A 20870-nucleotide genomic window follows, 5' to 3' on the forward strand; every position below is an offset into this window, starting at 1 on the left:
TCGAAAATACCCGATGGAAGCTCGGTTAATGAATTATTATCTAGATTCAGGATTTCTAAATTTGTCAGTTTATCAAATGCGGTTGGTTCTATCCGTCTCAAATAGTTATTCCTCAAAGTGAGTCGACTTAATTTGGGGGTAAAATCAAAATATTCAGCGGCCAAATGTCCGATGTAGTTGTTCACAGATCAAGAGTTTCCAATCCTTTCAAATCAGTTGACAGATCATTGTCCACATGAATGTGGTAGTTGTATATTAACAGAATTAGTAAATGTTCAAAACCGTTTAGATGATGCTTTTTCAAGGTCAAGTTCCTGTTTTCGTAGATTCAAGATGTAATTTCTTAATGTCTGTAGCTCTTAGCATTCGCGCAATGTCAATTAATTTGATGTTTTTCTCTCTAGGTAAATTACATTTATTGAACACAATCCAGTAGTCAGAAATCCGAGAAGTATTATGCAACGTAATATTTGATACGTCGAGATTAAAATTTGACAAGTCCGCTGAGTTGATACAGGTGATCTATGCAAAAAAACATTTTTTATGTTAATTTGATTTTATTATTTAAAAGTTGAAAGAAAGAAAAAAAATGTTTGTTTGTGAAACTTTTCATGAATTTAAGACTATATTATTTTTTGAAGTGCAATTTTAAGTAAATAGTTATAAGTAAGACATTGAAAAACTTTTTAAAAAAAGATGGAATAGAAAATTTTCTTAGAAAATACTTTGCTGTACGAAAGATATTATGAAATATAAAAAACGTGAATATCGTAATCATGAAAAGTTTAATATTTTTTAATATTCGATGTCTTATAATATTTTTGAATTGTATAATTTAGCAAAAAATCTCTTTGTATCTATATTAGTCGTTTTTTAATTTTATAGTTTTTGATTTAAATTCTTGTAGTGATATTGATTGTGAGTACACAAAGTTAGAAAATTATATATCGCACACCCGCAAAAAAAGTGACACCAGTCAAAATTTTTCGAATTTTGTTTTGTGTGCGGATTGCGTTCGAAATCGGTCTTTAATCAAGAAAAGTGATAAAAGTTGAATTTAAATACTTTCCGCATGAGTCCGATATGTTTAATACTGCCGTAAATAATTAATTTTAAAATTATTGTTTAACCAAGTATGGACAAGTCGAATTATTTTTTATAAAATCAACTTTGCCTCAGACAATTTATAATTAGTGACAAAATTTAAAACAAACTAATCTATGATATTATTAATGGAAAACGTTATTATTAAAGCAATTTCTACTTTCCTCTCTAATAATTTGATATTTTTTATTTGTGTCACTTTTTTTGCGGGTGAGTAATGTGCATACATTAATGTAAAACATTCATGATGTGATAAATACGTACCAATATGTAATCATCGTCGTTGTTAATAGATATTTCAAAAACAGGATTATTATTATCTATTCTACAACTTATATAAGTTGGCACCAAGTTCCTATATGTACATTGACACACCTTGTTTGTTGGACATTGGAGAGCAAAAATGCTTGTCATAGCGACGAATAGAATTACGATGCATGTCTTATGACGGGTACTCATTTTCGTTTTATTACTTATAAAAACTATCGAGTAAATGTATTATTAAATGAAGATTAATTTAATAACTACAAAGAAAAACTTTTTTAAACTTTGAAATGTTGCCTGACATTGGATATATTTATTTTTTAAAGTTTCAAATAAATCTTGAATAATTGAGAAATTGTAGGAACTGTCTTAAATACACATTTCTTTTTGCTAGCATTTTGTTTTATAATGTGTATAATATGAATAAAAATTATAATAAATAATATGTTTCTGACAATTATTGCACAGATAAGTGCAGTTGTTTGTTTATGAATTAGCTAAGTTTAATTTAGCTGTGTATATATTATAAATAGTGTGAGAAATAAAATAGTAAAATTATTAAACACTGTTTATCGTTTACGTAAGTGACATATAAATATACGTCACACTTGCAAATAATAATTTTAATCTTCTTCTTTACACTCTTTAAATATTATAGCAAGTAGAAAGAAATGTTCAGAAAAACGGAAATCAATTATCCTTGAAAATAAATTACATCAATAAATAAAAAAATATTATGTTAACCGGCGATATTTATTTTATTTCTTAACGATTGTAGGACTTATACATTTTGTAAACGCGTTTACTACAACGCGAACATACAAATAAATTCTACATTACATACGTGACTGATCATTAACAGAAGGTGACGCATAAATGAGTTTAAAAAAATAAAATTCATACTATTTACTCACCTTGTGTTATATTAATGTACGTTGCAAATGATTGCGAGCTGCCTGTTTAGATTGCTTTTTCTAATAAAAATTAATGATGACAAATGATGCTGAATAATATTATTTCTATCTACGGATATCACACATAAGCACAGCTTGGCATGTTTCTCGACATTTCTGATAGATCGGATGTATTTCAATTGTAAACTATATTCCTTAGAAGATCCATATAAGCAATGGGTTAACAAAACGACATAAAAGAATTATGTTCATCTAATTTACAGAACTATAATCACATTTCACACTCGCATGCAATATATTTCAGAAAATTGTCAGCTACAATCAACCATTCGTTAGACGGCTGATGGAAGCTTGAACATTTTTGTCTCCAAGTTGGAGAGTTGTTATTCTTTAGCTGGTCCTACGTAGACTGACTAAGTAATCGCGATCTTTTATTTTTCTTTTTTGACTGTTTCCGCTCTTTTATTGTTTTTCTATTATTTATACTTCCTAGCTTTGTATAATTATACAATATACAAAAAATGTGTTTAATTGTATGCGTGATACGTAAGAAATAAAAAGCACAAAACATAAATAATTTATTTTACTTGAGACAGATAAAAATTAAAACTGATTTAAATTAATAATATTTTTTAATATATATATCAATTAATTTTTTATATTATTTATATTTTTTTATTGCTTAAAGAAGATAAACAACATTTGTCAGTGGATAATATATTGTCAATGTTTCTAAATTGTTAGTGATATATTTATGTATGTATGTATATTTTGCTATATTTTTGCATAGTGTAACAATATTGAATAAACTATCTTACAAACTACATATGATAAAGAATAGAGTTAAAACATTTTATCATTTGTGATAATCCTATGTTACTTATCATTTAAACTCGCTGTCAAATCGTCTCTTTCTTTGTATTATAGAAACTAATTTTCTGCTTGCAGTTGTATCAATTTCATGACTTATGATTATAGTTATCTTATTGATAAAAGTTAGTTCACGATAGAGTGATTGCAAGTGCTTTAGGAAATACAATGAATAAGTTCCTGATTATCTTTGTTTGTTCACAGTTCATGATTTTAGACTTCAGATTCAAGAACTTCTCTTTAGACATAGTTGCTTCTCGGTCGACTGGATTGATGCGGCAGTGCGTATCTTAATTTGTCCCAAAACCAAGGATCTCCCCATTGAACGTACGTGTTCATAGATATGTACGCTCTCAGTTCAGGATCCAAATTATCTGTGGGTCCGATGTCACCATACAAGATCAGTATCACTCGCGCTCGACCTTCGCTTAACGCTTGACGATGGGCAGCCCTAAATTCCATTCTTCCCCAGATGCTCTTCAAGAAATTTGGCGACAGCACCACTATTGTCCGTCTAGAATTATCCACGGACCTAGCAATATTATCCGGTATCCATTCGCCCGCTAACCAATCGCGATAATGAACACACAATTTGAATGGTGTTGGGCCACTCTCGAGATTCGGTATCAGCTCGTCTGCTATAAAATCGATATCCTTGTGCGAGAAGCTCACAAATGCATCGTACATTTTATCCTTATCCAACTCTTCTTCCGTAACACACCATAAACACCACTGATGCGCAAAAAGCCATATTTTAATGTGTTCTTGGTATTTATAATACAGACCAAAAATACCACAAATTAATCCAAAAAGAGCAATTGCTGCACTGATGCTGATAATCATTGTTATGCGAGACGGACAAAAATCGTCCCAGGTCATTTCTGATATGGATGTATTCTTTCTATGACATATTACTTTATAAACTTCGGGCATTTTGATTATTCCAGATTCTGAATGAAGAAATTTATAAAAATGTCTAGCATCACAGTCGCATTCCCAAGGATTTTCATGTAACGTCAAATGAGTTAAATTGGCAGAGTTGTTCCAAAATCTCAGCACATCAGGATGTATTCTTGCTAAATTGTTATTGTGTAGCTCCAAATCCTGAAATGTGTGTATGTTCAGTATGATTTAAATTTAATGATAAAGCTTAACATTCTTTTATAATACTTTTAAGGATAAATAATTTTTATAATTTTATATTTCGGCCATATATACACTCCAGGCCAAAAGTTTGGATACATTGCTCTAAGCAGCATTTAAATGTGCTTAAACGGAATTTTTTGCTTCTATAGTATTTTCTTTTATACTTATCGCGTTTAATATCCTAGTAGATATTTAGAAAATGCATATATGCCTAGGTCTAAATGTACCAGAGAGGTAAATTAATTAAATTTGAGTAGTGTGCATATTTATTTAAACACTTGAAAAAAGTTCTTCGTACGTACTCGAATTTCTGTAAGTAACTACTTGTGTTTATGTTTTGCTTGCGATAATATAATCACTTTGAAGTGCGTTGCGGACTTGTTTGTGTATGCTAAAACAGATAAATCTTAATAGTGAAAACGACAGCGAAGCTTTAACAAGTGTATTAATACTGGCTTTGTAAATTAATAATTTTATAGAAAACATGGCAAAATCTAAAGAAATTTCGATTGATAAGAGAAGTGCTATCGTAACTTTATACAAAGAAGGTCAGTCATATAGAATTATTGCAAAAAAATGAAAGTGTCGCTGAAGGGTGTCCAAACTACCATAGCGCGCTACAAGACATCCGATAGTCTGGTTGACCGTACTCGCTCAGGACGCCCAAAAGTAACCACTTCTCAAGAGGATCAGTATATGGTGGTTACAAGCAAGCGAAATAGACGATTAACAGCATCTGAAATCCGTGCAGAAGTAAACAGAAGCCGTGATAATGCGGTCTCTCTCACTACAGTAAAACGACGTTTGAGAAATGCAGGCCTCAAAGGCCGTGTGGCAGTCAAAAAACCTTTACTGCGTCCTATAAATAAAAAGAAACGTCTACAATGGGCCCAGCAGCATCGAAATTGGACATTGGAACAATGGAAAAATGTTCTATAGACTGATGAATCAAAGTTTGAACTTTTTGGCACCCGTAGGCGAATTTACGTGAGAAGAAGCAGTACAGAAAAAATGGCACCACAATGCATAATGCCCACAGTAAAACATGGGGGTGGTTTCATTATGGTGTGGGGATATTTTTCGGGACATGGCACTGGAGATCTTGTAAAAATTGAAGGTATTATGAAAAAGGAAGACTATAAACGGATTCTGCAGACGCACGCGATACCCTCCGGTCTTAGAAAAATCGGCCGAGGATTCATTCTGCAACAGGATAACGATCCAAAGCATAGCTCACGTCTTTGTCGAGGGTTTGTTGAAGGAAAAGAAGCAAATGGCACTCTTTCGAACATGGTCTGGCCACCGCAATCACCAGATCTTAATCCTATCGAATTATTGTGGGAGGAGCTTGATAGAAAAGTCCGCCTGGTGTGTCCATCGTCAGCTCCTGAATTTTGGCGGATGTTACAAGATTCCTGGACATCCCTGTCACAAGAAACACTAAATAAACTTGTCGCCAGAATGCCACGACTTGTAAATGCGGTCTTGAAAGCTAAGGGTTTTTTCGACGTTTAAGATTTATGTTTGAAAAAGTGTAAGATTTATGTTAAACTGTAAATATTTTTTCTTTTATTAATTTAGTTAATAATTTCAGATTATTTTGAATTTAATATAACAACTTTTTCTAATAAAATATTTTTTTATAATAATTTATCACATTTTTGTTAAGTGTATCCAAACTTTTGGCCTGGAGTGTACATATATACATATATTTTATAAATTATTATATATAGCTATTTGTGAAAAAAATTCAAAATCAATTTGTCAAATTTTTTAATTAGACATTTCGAATTTGTTTTCGTAGCATACGTTTCGAACAGTTTCTTTAAATTTTTTTTGTATAAATTATTCTTATGTAAAATACAGTTAAATTACGCACCTCTGTTGTCTCCGATAATCCAATTTTGGAAATAGTAGATATGTCGTTGTGAGATAAAAAAAGTTTATTTACTGATCTGAGTTTTAATTTTTCCAAGTCTGGCATTTGTGTTAACCGATTATGAGAGAAATTCAAATAAAATTTCGTAAATGTTTTAACTATTTTTGTCAAATTTTGAATAAAATGAATGTCAGGTTCTTTTATATTGTTTGGCACATTAGTTAAGTTTTTATGAGAACAGTCAAATATGAAAGCTTTATCATAAGGCTTCAAAAAGCAATCGCACTTTTCGGGACATATAGAAATGAAATCTGTGTTTTGTATTCTACAGGTTAAATTTTTAGAATGTAACCAGACTTTTTTCACTTCTTTCGGACTATGACAAATTAAATTGTCTAATCCTATCTGAAAATGGCTTTGAACGTTACGCATTTCGCCTTCGTAATAACGTAGAAAATCGTACACATCACAATCACAAATTAATGGATTATTTTCCACTAATATTTTTACGTTACGAAAAGTTTTGCTTCTATCTTTTATGATGTATTCGGCATCGTGTAAAAGGATATGCTGTATTTTATTATGAGTCAAGTTCACTAGAATGTTGTTCGATAAAAACAGTAAATCACCTGTCTAAAATTTAAAACAAGAAAGTATTATCTTATATTTATTATCCATAAAAACAATTTCATATATCTAACATACACGGTGTTCCAAAGTTAAATGCTTAAACTTTGTCAGTATGTTCTGTGATTAGAAATAACGGATTCGTTATTAATAACGGTTTCGCTGTTAATATATTACGAAATGAAAGTAGGTCAGCAATGTTTATCTAATAAGTTTATTGTTGCTATGTTTATTATTTGAAATTATCGAAGGTAATCAGTTTCGATGAATGAGTGAATCTATGTCAGTTTTAAAATTAGTTTATTCTATCAGTACATGGTAAAATTTCATAATAAAATGTCAAAAGTGTTCTGGAACAAAAAGTTCCGCAGATATGATTTTTGTATATGACTTCTGCAATGGAAAATCTCGAGTTGCAAAGAAATATCAATGAAGGTTCTTTAATATAGAAAAGTCAACAAACTTCTTTTTTTTCAATATAATGTGATAGTAAAACGTTTCTAAACCTATATTTATATAACTTTTTTTTTTATTTATATTTATTGATCAAACTGGTGATGTTTAATTGTTTAACTTTAGAACACCCTGTATATATCACTTTTCAAGGTGCTATTTTAAATACTTACTTTTATAGTAGATATGTTGTTATAGCTGAGATCCAATGTCTGAAGTTTATCGTGATTAGTTATCCAATCATCCAATATTTCGGAAATGCTATTGTTAAATAAATATAATTTTTCTAAGCCATTCCCAAACAATGAATGCATGAGACCGTTTAGACCGTTAAATGCATGGGACCGTTTAGATAATGTAAGATAATTGTGAGACAAGTTAATAATCTTTAAATTTCTTAAGTCATAAAAACTATAATCGGGAATAGTTTTTAGATGATTTCGTTCCATATTTAGTTGTTCCAATCGGAATAATATATTAAATAAATATCTGAAATATAAAAAAGATTTCTGTATCAGTAAAATTATAAAACGTAAGCAATTATTATAATTCATATAATAAAAGCGATTTAAACATACTTGGAAATGGTAGTAATGCAATTATTTGATAAATTCAATATTTTTAATCCAACGGTTCGTCCAAAAATATTATCCGGTAAAGCTTTTAGATTATTGGAGTCCAATTCCAATATTTCTAAGTAGAACAAATCTTGAAATATTTCTACGGGCAAAGATTGGAGGTAATTGTTACTCAATACAATCTCTTCCAGCGACGATGATCCCCAAAAGAGATCTTTCGGTAAAGTGATTAGTCCATTATTCTTCAGTGACAAATATTTCAATTTTGTTAAATTGCTAAAAAATCCATCCAATAAAGTGAAATTTCTCTGGTTGTCGTTTAAGTAAACTTTTTCCAATTTTGTATTGTTTCGTAGAAGATCTTTTGGCAGATTTGTAAAATTGTTCCCTTGTAGATAAAGCTTCTCAAGGTTTTCCAGCTTTGCGAATATATTTTCTGGTAAACTGGATAAGTTATTCATTGCAACATTAAGGATTCTCAGAGCGACAAGTTTGTCGAAAATACCCGATGGAAGCTCGGTTAAATAATTTTTATTTAGACCCAGATATCCTAAATTTATCAGCTTATCAAATGTGGTTGGTTCTATCCGTCTCAAACAGTTATTCTGCAAATTCAGTATATATAATTTGGGGGTAAAATCAAAAAATTTAGCGGCCAAATCTTCTAAGCAATTGTTGATCATGGAAAGCGTCCTTAATTCTTTCAAATCGGTTAATAGATCTTTGTCCACATAGTGTATGTTGTGGTTTAGTATGCACAGATTTTTTAAATTTTCGAAACCGTTTAGATGATACTTTTTCAAGGTCAAGTTCAAGTTTTTTTTTGAATTAAAAGTTAATTCCTCAATGTCTGTAGCTTTTAGCATTCGCGCAATGTCAATCAATTTGATGTTCTTAGGTAAATTGCACTCCTCGAACAATATTTCGTAATCATAAGTCGAAGAAGTATTTTGCAACGTGATATTCCATACGTCGAGATTAAAATTTGATAAGTCCGCTGAGTTGATACAGGTGATCTATATGAAAAAAACATTTCTGATATAAATTTGATTTAATTACCTAAAAGTTAAAAAAAAAGAAAAAAACGTTTGTTTCTGAAATTTTCCATAAATTTCATACAAAATTTTTTTTTAAGTAAAATTTTAAATAAATAGTTGTAGGTAAGACATTGAAAATCTTTCTTTAAAAAGATGGAAAAGAAAGTTTTCTTAAAAAATATTTTGTTCTACGAAAAATATTATTAAATATAAAAAACATGAATATCGTCATCATGAAAAGCTTAACATTTCTTAATATTCAATGTCTTATAATATTTTTGAATTGTATAATGTAGCAAAAAATCTCTTTGTATCTATATTAGTCGTATCTATATTAGTTTTTTAATTTTATAGCTTTTGATTTAGATTTTTATAGTAATATTGACTGTGAATACACAAAGTTTGAAAATTATATATTGTACATCCGCAAGAAAAAGTGACACGAGAAAATTTTTCGAATTTTGTTTTATGTGCGGATAGTGTTCTAAATATATCGGTCTTCGATCAAGGAAAGTGATAGAAGTTGAAATTAAATACTTTCCGCGTCAGTCCGATACGTTTAATACTGTCGTAAAAAAATACTTTTAAAATTATTGTTTAACCAACTATGGAGATGTGAATTAATTTTTCATTAAATCAACCTTGCTTCAGACGATTTATAATTTGGGACAGAATTTGTGATAAATACTAATTTATAATATTATTAAGAGGAAACGTTATTTTTAACGCAATTTCTTTTTTTCTCTTTTCTGAATAATTTGATATTTTTTATTTGTATCACTTTTTGTGCGGGTGTCCGATATATGCATACGTCAATATGAAACGTTCATGATTTAATGAATACGTACACTTATTGAAGCAGTGCCGTTTTCAATAGATATTTCGAAAGTAGAATTGTTATTATCTATTGTATAATTGATATAAGTTGGTAACAAGTTCGGTAATGTACATTGACACTCTGCGTTCTTTGGACATTGGAAAGCAAAAATGCTTGTTATTGCGATGAACAAAATTACGATGCATGTCTTATGACGGGTATTCATTTTTGTCTGATTAACCTATGAAAACTATTGAGTAAATGCATTATTAAATGAAGATTAATTTAATAATTACATAGAAAAAGAATTTTTTTAAACTTTGAGATACTCTCTGATATTGGATAGATTTATTTCTTAAAGTTTCAAATAAGTCTCAATTAATTAAAAAATCGTAAGACCTGTCTTAAAGACACATTTTGTTTTGCTAGCATTTTGTTTTATAATGTGTATAATATGTATAAAAATTGTATATAAAAATTATAATACATGGATCGTTATTGACAATTTTTGCACAGATAAGTGCAGTTATTTGTTTACGAATTAGTTAGGTTTAATTTAGCTGTGCATGTAAATCGTGTTAGGAACACGACAGTAAAATTATTAAACGCTGTTTATCCTTTACATAAGTGACATATAAATATACATGTTCCACTTGCAAATAATAATTTGAATTTTCTTCTTTATTATCTTTAAATATTATAGCAAGTAGGAAGCAATGTTTAGAAAAACAGAAATCGATTATTCTTGAAAATAAATCACATCAATAAATAAAAAAATATTATATTACCCGGCAATATTTATTTCTTAACGATTGTAAAACTTACACATTTTGTAAACGCATTAATTACAGCGCAAATATACAATTAAATTCTACACTACATACGTGAATGATTATTAACAGAAAGTGACGCATTAATAGATTCATAAAAATAAAATTCATACTATTTACTCACCTTATATTATATTAAATACGTTGCAAATGTTTTCGAGCTCCGTTTTTAGATTGCATTCTTTAATAAAAAATAATGATGACAAATGATGCTGGATAATATTTCTATCTACGAGTATCACACATATGCACTGCTTGGCATGTTCCTCAACATTTCTGATAGATCAATTTGTTTTAATTATGAATTATGTTTCTTAGAAAATTATGGAATAAGCAATGGATTAATAAAATGACATAAAAAGAATCATGCCAGATCTAATTAACAAAATTATAATCACGTTTCACATTCGCAAACAGTATATTTCAAACAATTAGTCATCCGTTAGGTGGCTGATCGGAGCTTGAACACTTTTCTCACCAATGAAAATTGGAGAGTTGTTACCCCTGAGCTGGTTCAACATGGACTGATTGAGTGATCGCGAACTTTTTTTTTTCTCTTAACTGTTTCCGCACTTTTATTGTTTCACTGTTATTTAGTTTTGTTTAGCTTTGTATAATTATACAATATACAAAAAATGTGTTTAATTGTATACGTGATACATAAGAAATTAAAAGCACAAACAGAAATAATTTATTTTTCTTGAGATTATTACAATATTTTTAGACTTTTTAAAACAATTATCAGCATCTCACTTAATTAATCTCGAATAATCAGCAGAATTTCCTATCACGAAACCACAAAATGGAAGGAAGAAAGAAAGATATGGAGAAAAATTACCTTACTGCGTGCGTTCTAATTTTTCAAAAACGAGATGTTTGTTACATTATTATATTTATACTACACATATTAATATTTAAATTTAATTACAAAATTTAATTAAAAAATAAGATAAAAATTAAAACTGATTTAAATTAATAATATTTTTTAATATTATATATATATTAATTAATTTTAGATATTATTTATATTTTTATTGCTAAGAGGAGATAAACAACATGTGTCAGTGGATAATATATTGTCAATGTTTCTAAATTGTAAGTGATATATTTATGTATGTATGTATATTTTGCTATATTTTTGCATAGTGTAACAATATTGAATAAACTATCTTACAAACTACATATGATAAAGAATAGAGTTAAAACATTTTATCATTTGTGATAATCCTATGTTACTTATCATTTAAACTCGCTGTCAAATCGTCTCTTTCTTTGTATTATAGAAACTAATTTTTCACTTGCAGTTGTATCAATTTTATGACTCATAATTATAGTAATCTTATTGATAAATATTAGTTCACGATAGAGTGATCGCAAGTGCTTTAGGAAATACAATGAATAAGTTCCTGATTATCTTTGTTTGTTCACAGTTCATGATTTTAGACTTCAGATTCAAGAACTTCTCTTTGGACATAGTTGCTTCTCGGTCGTCTGGATTGATGCGGGAGTGCGTATCTTAATTTGTCCCAAAACCAAGGATCTCCCCATTTAACGTACGTGTTCATAGATATGTACGCTCTCAGTTCAGGATCCAAATTATCTGTGGGTCCGATGTCACCATACAAGATCAGTATCACTCGCGCTCGACCTTCGCTTAACGCTTGACGATGGGCAGTCCTAAATTCCATTCTTCCCCAGATGCTCTTCAAGAAATTTGGCGACAGCACCACTATTGTCCGTCTAGAATTATCCACGGACCTAGCAATATTATCCGGTATCCATTCGCCCGCTAACCAATCGCGATAATGAACACACAATTTGAATGGTGTTGGGCCACTCTCGAGATTCGGTATCAGCTCGTCTGCTATAAAATCGATATCCTTGTGCGAGAAGCTCACAAACGCATCGTACAATTTGTCCTTATCCAACTCCTCTTCCGTAACAAACCATAAACACCACTGATGCGCAAAAAGCCATATTTTAATGTGTTCTTGGTATTTGTAATACAGACCAAAAATAAAACCAATAATTAATCCAATAAGAGCAATTGTTGCACTGATGCTGATAATCACTTGATGCTGATAATCAGATGCTGTTGTATCAAACGGACAAAAATCGTCCCACATATTTTCTGATATGGATGAATTCTTTCTATAACATATTACTTTAGACATGATTATTTTGGATTTTGAGTGAATAAAATTATATAAATCTCTGGCATCACAGTCGCATTCCCACGGATTTTCATGTAACGTCAAGCGAGTTAAATTGGTAGAGTTTTCCCAAAACCTCAGCACATCAGTATGTATTCTTGATAATTTGTTATTATGTAGCTCCAAATGCTGAAATGTGTGTATGTTCAGTATGATTCAAATTTAATGATAAAGTTTAACATTCTTCTATAATACTTTTTAGGATAAATAATTTTTATAATTTTATATTTCTGCCATATATTACATATATACATATATTTTATAGATTATTATATATAGCTATTTGTGAAAAAAATTCAAAATCAATTTGTTAAATTTTTTGGACATTTTGAATTTGTTTTGGTAGCATATGTTTCTAACAGTTTCTTTAAATTCATTTTCTATAAATTATTCTTATGTAAAATACAGTTAAATTACGCACCTCTGTTGTCTCCGATAATCTATTTTTGGAAATAGTAGATATGTCGTTGTGAGATAAAAAAAGTTTATTTACTGGGATGAGTTTTAATTCTTCCAAGTCTGGCATTTGTGTTAACCGATTATGGGAGAAATTCAAATAAAATTGCGAAATTGTGTCAACTGATTTTGTTAAATTTTGAATAAAATAAATGTTAGGTTCTTTTATATTGTTTGGCACGTAAATTAAGTTTTTATGAGAACAATCAAATATGAAAGCCTTATCAAAAGGCTTCAAAAAGCAATCGCACTTTTCGGGGCATATAGTAATGGAATCTGTATTTATTACCCTACAGGTTAAATTTTTAAAATATTGCAACGATAATAAGGCATCTACGCGTACTTTTTCCAATTCTTTCGGACTATGACAAATTAAATTGTGTAATTCTATCTGAAAATGACTTCGAACGTTACGCATTTTCCCTTCGTAATAACGTAGAAAATCGTACACGTCACAGTCACAACTTAACGGATTATTGTCCACTAATACTCTAATGCTACGATCAGTTTTTGTTCGTATATTTTGTTCGAGTTTTTTTGTGATATTTTCGGCATCGTGTAAAAGGATATGTTGTATTTTATTATGAGTCAAATTCACTAGAACGTTGTGCGATGAAAACAGTAAATCACTTGTCTAAAATTAAAAAAAAAATAGTATTGTCATACATTCATCATTCACAAAAACAATTTCATATATCTAATATACACGGTGTTCCAAAGTTAAATTCTTAAACTTTGTCAGTATGTTCTGTGATTAGAAATAACGGATTCGTTATTAATAACGGTTACGCTGTTAATATATTGCGAGGTGAAAGTAGATCAGTAATGTTTATCTAATAAGTTTATTGTTGCTATGTTTATTATTTGAAATCATCGAAGGTAATCAATTTCGATAAATCAGCGAATCTATGTCAGTTTTAAAATTAGTTTACTATATCAGTACATGGTAAAATTTAATAATAAAATGTCACAAGTGTTCTGTAACAAAGGGTACGCATATATGATTTTTGTGTATGACTTCTGCAATGGAAATTCTCAAGCTGCAAAGAAATATCAATGGAGGTTCTTTAATATAAAAGAGCCAACAAACTTCTGTTTTTTCAATATAACGTGATAGCGAAACGTTTCTAGAACCTATATTTATATAATATTTTTTTTTTATTTTTATTTATTAATGATTTATTGGTATTAAACTAGTGATGTTTAATGGTTTAACTTTATAACACCCTGTATATTACACTTTTCGAGGTGCCGTTTTAAATACTTACTTTTATAGTAGATATGTTGTTATAGCTAAGATCCAAAGTCTGAAGTTCATCATACTTAGTTATCCAATCAGTCAATATTTCGGAAATGCTATTGTTAACTAAATATATTTCTTTTAAGCTGCAATACTGTATGGTGAATGCATTGGACCATTTAGGTAACGTAAGATAATTGTGAGACAAGTAAAAAATTTTCAAACTTATTAAATAATAAAAACTATAATCGGGAATAGTTTTTAGATGATTTTGTTCCATATTTAGTTCTTCCAATTGGAATAATTCATTAAATAGGTTTCTAAAATATAAAAAAGATTTCTGTATCAGTAAAATTACAAAACATGTAAGCAATTATTATCAATCATATAATAAAAGTGATTTAAACATACTTGGAAATGGTAGTAATGCAATTATTTGATAAATTCAATATTCTTAATTTACTGGTATTTTTGAAAATATTATCCGGCAGAGCTTTTAGATAATTAGAGTCCAATGCCAATATTTCTATGTTTGACAAATCTTGAAATATTTCTACGGGCAAAAATTGCAAATAATTGTCACTCAATGTAATGATCTCCAGCGAAGATGATCCCCAAAAGAGATCTTCCGGTAATGTGACTAGTCCATTAATTTTCAGTGACAAATATTTCAATTTTGTTAAATTGCTAAAAAATCCATCCAATAAAGTGAAATTTCTCTGGTTGTCGAATAAGTAAACGCTTGCCAATTTTGTATTGTTTCGCAGAAGATCTTTTGGCAGATTTGTAAAATTGTTCCCTTTTAGAAAAAGATTGTTAAGGTTTTCCAGCTTTGCGAATATATTTTCTGGTAAACTGGATAAGTTATTCATTGAAACATCGAGGTGTCTCAGAGCGACAAGTTTGTCGAAAATGCCCGCTGGGAACTCGGTTAAATAATTCTTATGTAGATTAAGACGTATTAAATTTGTCAGCTTATCAAATGTGGTGGATTCTATCTGTCTCAAATTGTTTTTCTCCAAATTGAGTTGCATTAATTCGGGGGTAAAATCAAAAAATTCAACGGCCAAAGATTCTAAGTTGGTGTTTGTTATGTAAAGGATCTGTAATTTTTGCGAATTGGCTAACAGATCTTTGTCCATATAGTGTATGTTGTAGTTCTCTATTGTCAGAGATTTTAAATTTTTGAAACCGTTTAGATGATGTTTTTCCAAGGTCAAATTCAAGTTTTTGTATGATGAAAAAATTAATTCCTTAATATCTGTGGCTTTTAGCATTCGCGCAATGTCAATCAATTTGATGTTCTTAGGTAAATTGCACTCTTTGAACACCATCAGGTAGTCAGAAGCCCAAGAAGTATTATGCAACGTAATATTCCATACGTCGAGATTAAAATTTGACAAGTCCGCTGAGTTGACACAGGTAATCTATGAAAAAAAACATTTTTTATGTAAATTTAATTCAATTATCTAAAAGTTAAAAGAAAAAAGGAGAAACGTTTATGTGTGAAAATTTCCATGAACTTGATACAAAATTATTTTTTAATAGTATGTAAAAGTAAAATTAATAGTTTTTTAAATAAATAGTAAGTAAGACATTGAAGAACTTTTTAAAGAAAGATGGAATAGAAAATTTTCTTTGATAGTACTTTGCTCTACGAGAGATATTATTAAATATAAAAAAACATGAATATCGTAATCATGAAAAGTTTAATATTTTTTAATATTTGATGTCTTGTAATATATTTGAATTGTATAATATAGCAAAGAATCTATTTGTATCAATATTAGTCGTTTTTTAATTTTATAGTTTTTGGCTTATATTTTTATAGCATTATTGATTGTGAGTACATAAAGTTTGAAAATTATATATCGCACAACCGCAAAAAAAATGACATTAGTCAAAAATTTTTCGAATTACGTTTTGTGAGCGGATTGCGTTCTAAATCGGTCTTTAAACAGAAAAAAGTAATAGAAGTTAAATTTAAATACTTTCCGCATAAGTCCGATATGTTTAATACTGCCAAAAATAATTAATTTTTAAATTATTGTTTAATTAAGTATGGACAAGTCGAATTATTTTCTGTAAAATCAACTTTGCCTTAGACAATTTATAATTAGTGACAGAATTTGATAAAAACTAGTTTATGATATTATTAATGGGAAACGTTATTATTAAAGCAATTTCTTCTTTCCCCTCTAATAATTTGATATTTTTGATTTGTATCACTTTTTTTGCAGGTGTGCGATGTGTGCATACATCGATATGAAACATTCATGATTTGATGAATACGTACACTTATATAAGCATCCTTGCTGCGAATATATAGTTCGACAACAGAATTATTATTATATATTGTACAATTTATATCAAATAATTCCAAGTTCTCATATATACATTGACACTCCTTGTTCGTTGGACATTGGAGAGCAAAAATGCTTGTCATAGTGATGAACTGAATTACGATGCATGTCTTATGACGGGTACTCATTTTCGTTTGATTACCTATGAAAACTATCAAATAAATGTGTTATTAAATAAAGATTAATTTAATAACTACAAAAAAAAAATTTTTTGTTAATTTTAAAATATTGCTTGACATTAGATAAATTTATTTCTTAAAGTTTTATATAAGTCTCGAATAATTGAAAAATCGTAGGAACTGCCTTAAAGATGCATTTTTTCTTGTTAGCATTTTGCATTATAATGTGTATAATATGCGTAAAAATTATAATACATAGATTGTTTCTGACAATTTTTGCACATATAAGTGCAATTGTTTGTTTACGAAGTGGCTAGGTTTAATTTAGCTGTGTACGTAAATTTTGTTAGAAACAAGATAGTAAAATTATTAAACATTGTTTATCGTTTACGTAAGTGTCATATAAATATAAATAACACTCTTACAAATTATAATTTGAATCTTTTTCTTTATTATTTTTAAATATTATAGCAAGTAGGAAGCAATGTTTAGAATAATAGAAATCGATTATTCTTGAAAATAAATTACTTTAATAAATCGAATAATACTGTATCACCGATATTTATTTTATAATGATTGTAGAACTTTCACATTTTGCAAACGCATTTACTACACCGCGAATGTACGGTTAAATTCTACACTACATACGTGACTGATCATTAACAGAAGCTGACACATAAATAGATTTAAAAAAATAAAATTTATATTATTTACTCACCTTATATTATACTAAATTGCAAATGATTGCGAGCTCTGTTTTTAGATTGTTTTCTCTAATAAAAATTAATGATGACAAATGATACTGAAGAATATTATTTTCATCTACGGGTATCACACATAAGCACAGCTTGGCCTGTTCCTTAACATTTCTGATAGATTGGATTTATTTCAATTGTAAACTATATTCCTTAAAAAATCCATATAAGCAATGGGTTAACAAAACGACATAAAAGAATTATGTTCATTTAATTTACAGAACTATAATCACATTTAACACTTGCACGCAATATTTAAAAAAAAATTGTCAACTACAATCAACCATTCGTTAGACGGCTAATGGAAGCTTGTACATTTTTGTCTCCAAGTTGGAGAGTTGTTATTCTTTAGCTGGTCCTACGTAGACTGACTAAGTAATCTCGATCTTTTCTTTTTCTCTTTTGACTGTTTCCGCTCTTTTATTGTTTTTCTATTATTTATTCTTCTTAGCTTTGTATAATTATACGATATACAAAAAATGTGTTTAATTGTATGCGTGATACGTAAGAAATTAAAAGCACAAAACATAAATAATTAATTTTTCTTGACGATATTTTTAGACTTTCTAAAACAATTATCAGCATCTCACTTAATTAATCTCGAATAATCAGCAGAATTTCCTATCACGAAACCGCAAAATGAAAGGAAGGAAGGAAGATATGAAGAAAGATTAGTTTATTGCGTGCGTTCTAATTTTTTAAATACGAGATGTTTGTCACACTATTATAATTATACTACACATACTACACATACTGATATTTAAATTTAATTAGAAAATTTAATTACAAAATAAGTTAAACAAAAATTAAAACTGATTTAAATTAATAATATTTTTAAATATTTATATTTTTATTGTTTAAAGAAGATGAACAACATTTTTCAGTGAATAATATATTGTCAATGTTTCTAAATTGTAAGTAACATATTTGTGTACGTATGTATATTTTGCTATATTTCTGCATAAGTAATTAAGTCATGCAAATAGGTAAAGTTAAGTATCATATAGGATTACCCATTTTCAATGCCAACCTAAAATATGTTGAAAAAATTGCATTATTCAAAAAATGTTTTATACAAAAGTTGAATTTTTGAGAAGCGGTAAACTTGAGGTATAACAACACGCCCTGCGCAATCTTACTGATAACAGATTTTGTTACAAAGAAAATTAGTTTTTTTTTTTATATGATAAATGTTTTAGTTTTGGTGAGGGGGGTTAAAAAAAATGTAAAATGTATTAAAAAGGTAATTAAAGTTTGTATATATATTTTGAATATGACAATTTATATTTGTTTTATTTTTGATATTTTGATATTGTTTTGACACATATGTGTTTAGATGCAATGCAAAATTTTTATAAATATATTTAGTTTACTTATATTTAATTCAATTATTATTCTTTTTCTTTTTTATTTTAAGAATCGCAATGCAGCGCAAAATTTGAGTAGCACACTAACAATAAGAGCAACCTGCGAAACATATCAATTCTCAAGCCGTAGGTCGAGAAGCAACTTTATTTACCAGAATATTGAAAAAACTTTCTTCTAGACACAGTAAATAGATTTTTAGATTATTCCATTTCTCATTTTAAAACTTAAAAAATGAGACATTGTATTACCAGAATATTGAAAAAACTTTCTTCTAGACACAGTAAATAGATTTTTAGATTATTCCATTTCTCATTTTAAAACTTAAAAAATGAGACATTGTATTACATTAAGATTATAGCAACATTCAATTTAGTAAGACGAAGTAAGACAAGTGGCAAAACAAATTTGACTAAAATACTAAGGCGTTAAATAAAGCAATATATAAGAACAAAGTCAATTAAATTTTTTTATTTTAATTGTGAAGATATTTTGCCACAAATAAATTTCACGATCAAAATTTTTGTTTTTTTTTAATAATTAGATTCTTTCTACTTCCTACATTTTACAATAACAATTTTACGATAAATCGCACTTACAGCTGGAACAGTCCCTAACAGCACACGATATTCTGCGTATTATCCCATTTTCATACTCATTCTACTGTGATTATCCATTAAATACTGAGATCAATCCTATAATATCTTTTGCAGTATTATTCGGTTTTCTTTCGCACACGTATAATCTCAGGTTTGACTCAAACGTACGGAAGTGATATGTACGCACTTCTATCGCGCGCGTATAATCTCAGGTTTGACGAGACCAGCACTAACCTGCGCCATTTACATATGTAATTCCTTTCCCTGCTTGCCCGGCATCAAGTGACACCACGCAACACCACGTATCCGAGGTTTTACTGATATCGAAGATAATCCTTTTTTCCTTTAAGTTTTATTTCACAAAATAGTGAATAAAGTGTAAGAGCTAGATAGTGTTTGTATATGATTTTTGTAATATTTTTATTATTTTTTATGTACTTGTTAAATTATTTTGCTTAAAATATTTTAAGGTTATGTTCGTAAACTTGCATTACAATTGCCTCTCACCTCTTTGGTTCTTGGTTAAATATACAATACATTTTCTTAATTATTTTTTAAACAATGTCTTAAAAAGATGATTTAACATAAAACTGTTTTCAGTTCGCAGTATCGTTCCTTTGAAGTTTTCTAGCTTAGGCTTCTAGAACTTTATTTTATATTGTAAGTTTTATGTAAATATTTTTACGCTTACAGTCGTAATTTTGAAATAAAAATATCAATTAATAAGAAATTGACTGATTAATTAACCTAATCTAAATTATCCTATACAATATATGAACGCGCGCGCGTTTCAGCACTTGGCTGTGTAAATGTGTGCATGTATATGTGACCTACTGCACCATTCCCATTTTTATCCTATCTTGATACTGTTTTTAAACTATAGACCTTCCTGCGAAATTCTATGGAAGATGGTACCGCGGACATACGATGATTCCTAGAACGTACTACGTACATCGCAGTATATTTGAGAATGTTCTGAGAATATTACAATTATACTGTTACGTCCTGTACGGACCTTTTCCTTGCACAAGTTTCTCACGACCAGTCGGAAAAATTCAAAGAAACGTTCCAAAAATATTATTTTAATGATTTAAGATCCCGAATGTACCATAATAATCTTTTAGGCCTTCAATCGAAAATTTGTCGAGATAAGACACGCGACCGCAATAGTAGACTTTGAATTTTCGCCGACAGAAAAGCCGACGAAACGATATACATGTCATTCGAGCAATCCATCTATT

The 20870-nt window shown here is 29.0% G+C and overlaps 1 protein-coding gene across 1 annotated transcript; it reads right to left on the reverse strand.

Moving 5' to 3' along the window:
- Positions 1-49: 49 nt before the first annotated feature.
- LOC105668599 (uncharacterized) lies at positions 50-18037 on the reverse strand. Its single transcript, XM_067350839.1, is given in 12 exon segments — positions 50-4256; positions 6178-6810; positions 7431-7746; positions 7836-8851; positions 9721-9930; positions 10890-10894; positions 11913-12861; positions 13154-13822; positions 14457-14748; positions 14840-15855; positions 16725-16942; positions 17629-18037. Coding segments are annotated over 11 exon segments (6165 nt in total). The 5' UTR covers positions 16920-16942; positions 17629-18037; the 3' UTR covers positions 50-3392.
- Between the last annotated feature and the right edge of the window lie 2833 nt (positions 18038-20870).

This window comes from Linepithema humile, chromosome 2 (genome assembly GCF_040581485.1).
Source record: "Linepithema humile isolate Giens D197 chromosome 2, Lhum_UNIL_v1.0, whole genome shotgun sequence".
NCBI classification, from domain to species: domain Eukaryota; kingdom Metazoa; phylum Arthropoda; class Insecta; order Hymenoptera; family Formicidae; genus Linepithema; species Linepithema humile.